Genomic DNA, 2,118 nt, shown 5'->3' with positions numbered 1-2,118 from the left:
GGGGCGTGCAGCGACGGCTGTGACGATGGCACGTGTGGCAGGTGCGATGTCACCGACGAGGCCGCGTACGGCGGGAATGGATCCTGCGGGATCATCCGTGACGCGGAGGGGCCGTTCCGGGGGTGCCACCCCCACGTCAGCCCTGTGGAATATTTCACCCACTGCATCCACGACGTCTGTGCCGCCAACGGGGACCGCGCCGCCCTGTGCCACGCGCTGCAGGCGTACGCGGCCGCTTGCCAGGCCGCCGGTGCGATGGTCGGGGCGTGGAGGACGAAGGATTTCTGCCGTAAGTCAGGCGGGATTTCACCACTCTTTTCCTCAAAAGCCACATTTCTTCCTGAAAAACAGTCAAAATTTTGGAAAAACCACTTTGAGTTTTTTAAATTTTTTTTTAATGATTTCCACCCAGTTTAGGAAAACTTCCCTTCTTTTGGAAAATGTTGCCTCAATTTTTGAAAAAAAATCCACCCCAGTTTCAAAAAAATCTTCTTCACGTTTTGCAAAAATTATTTTGAATTTTGGGGAAAATTATCTGACATTAAAAAAATTCTACAAAAGTGAAAAAAATTAAAAGTATCTAAAAAGCCTTTACTTTTTGAAAGAATTTGCTCAAATTTTAGAAAAAAAAGCCTTCTGTTTTGAAAAAAAATCCTCCCAATATGCAAAAATTCCTTCACAATYTGGAAGTTCTCCCGCAATTTTGATGAAAAACGTTTCAATTGTGAAAAGGGGTGAAAATCTGAAAAAAATATTGCTCACTATTTTGAAAAGTAATCAAATTTTGAAAGATGCCCACAAATTTTGGACTTTTTTACTCTAACTTTGAAAAAAAAAACATGATTTCAGTTTTGAAAAAAAGAATGCAAAAAGGCTTCCAATTTTGCTAAAAATTGTCCATTTTTGAGCAAAACCTAAAATTTTTTCAAGAAAAAGCCATAAATTTTTCAATACACGCCCCCAGTTTTGTAAAATACATCAAATTTTACCGAAAACTCCAATATAGCGAGAAAACAGCAGTTTGGAATGTTGCCCTCAAATATTAAAAAATTAACCCAATTTTAATAAGGAAAAAAACCCAGTTTTGATGAAAACACTCAGACTAGGAAAGAAGCTCCGTTTTGATAAAGAATCCTTCAATTTAAAAAAAAAAAACAAACTTTTTTTTCTGAAAATGTCCCGATTTTGACCAAAATCCCGCACAATTTTAGCATTGTCTCAACAATGGTGTTTTCCCCCTTTTTCCCCAGCCCTGTCCTGCCCCCCCAACAGCCACTACGAGCTCTGCACCCGCACCTGTGACCTCACCTGTGCCGCCCTCGTGGGYCCCGCCCCCTGCACCTGGGGCTGCTTTGAGGGGTGTCAGTGTGACGAGGGCTTTGTCTTCGATGGGGACACCTGCGTGTCACCCGAGCGCTGTGGCTGCCTCCACAGGGGACGCTACCTCAAGGTCAGGTGACAGGGCAGGTGACACCCCAGCCTGGGGACTGGTGGGGTTGGTTTGGTGGAGTCAGGTTGGGCATTGGGATGGAACTTTCCGGAGGGTTTGGGTCAAAAAAGGACAATTAACAGCAAAGAGGACAGTTGGAGTGGGGAAAGAAAAGTACAATTAAGAATGGAGTAGTCAGGGAAAATGAATTAATAATTAATGAGAAAAAAAGGAGTAATTAATGGAGAAAAGAAAGACAAGAAACAGGAAATATTTGTGATTAATAGGAAAAGAGTTACTATTTACTGGTTTAGTTGCCCAAATTCCCCCAAATCCACTTGAATTTCTTTCTCTCTGGGATCTCCCCCCTCAGAAGTCAGGAAATCCCCCCAAAATTTGGGAGATGGGGCAAAACCTCTGAGACTTCCCGTTCCAGGCGGGTGAGACCGTCACCTTCAACAACTGCTCCAAGGAATGCCACTGTCACCCGTCACGGGGGCTGGCGTGCCGGGACACGCGGTGTCCCCAGGACCAGGCGTGCGTCACCCGTGACGGGGCACAGGCCTGCGCCAGGAGGGAAGGCCACTGTCACATCACACCCGGGGCCACCTTGACCACCTTCGACGGCGCCACCGGGCCCCTGCTGGCCAGCGGCACCTACAAGGTGTCAGCCCTGTGCGACGAGGAGT

The 2,118-nt window shown here is 46.2% G+C and overlaps 1 protein-coding gene across 1 annotated transcript; it reads left to right on the top strand.

The window, feature by feature from the left end:
* Positions 1 to 60: 60 nt before the first annotated feature.
* Positions 61 to 2,116, top strand: LOC130586721 (IgGFc-binding protein-like; the record flags this gene model as incomplete). The annotated part of the gene is made up of 3 exons (XM_057387611.1): positions 61 to 289; positions 1,251 to 1,450; positions 1,866 to 2,116. Coding segments are annotated over 3 exons (680 nt in total), but the record flags the coding sequence as incomplete, so codon positions are not given.
* Positions 2,117 to 2,118: the final 2 nt, after the last annotated feature.

Source organism: Malurus melanocephalus, unplaced genomic scaffold (genome assembly GCF_030028575.1).
Source record: "Malurus melanocephalus ecotype Western Australia unplaced genomic scaffold, MMel_1.1 scaffold_1273, whole genome shotgun sequence".
NCBI lineage: Eukaryota > Metazoa > Chordata > Aves > Passeriformes > Maluridae > Malurus > Malurus melanocephalus.
Note: the sequence above shows the minus strand (reverse complement) of the source record. Positions and strands in the feature narration are given on the sequence as shown.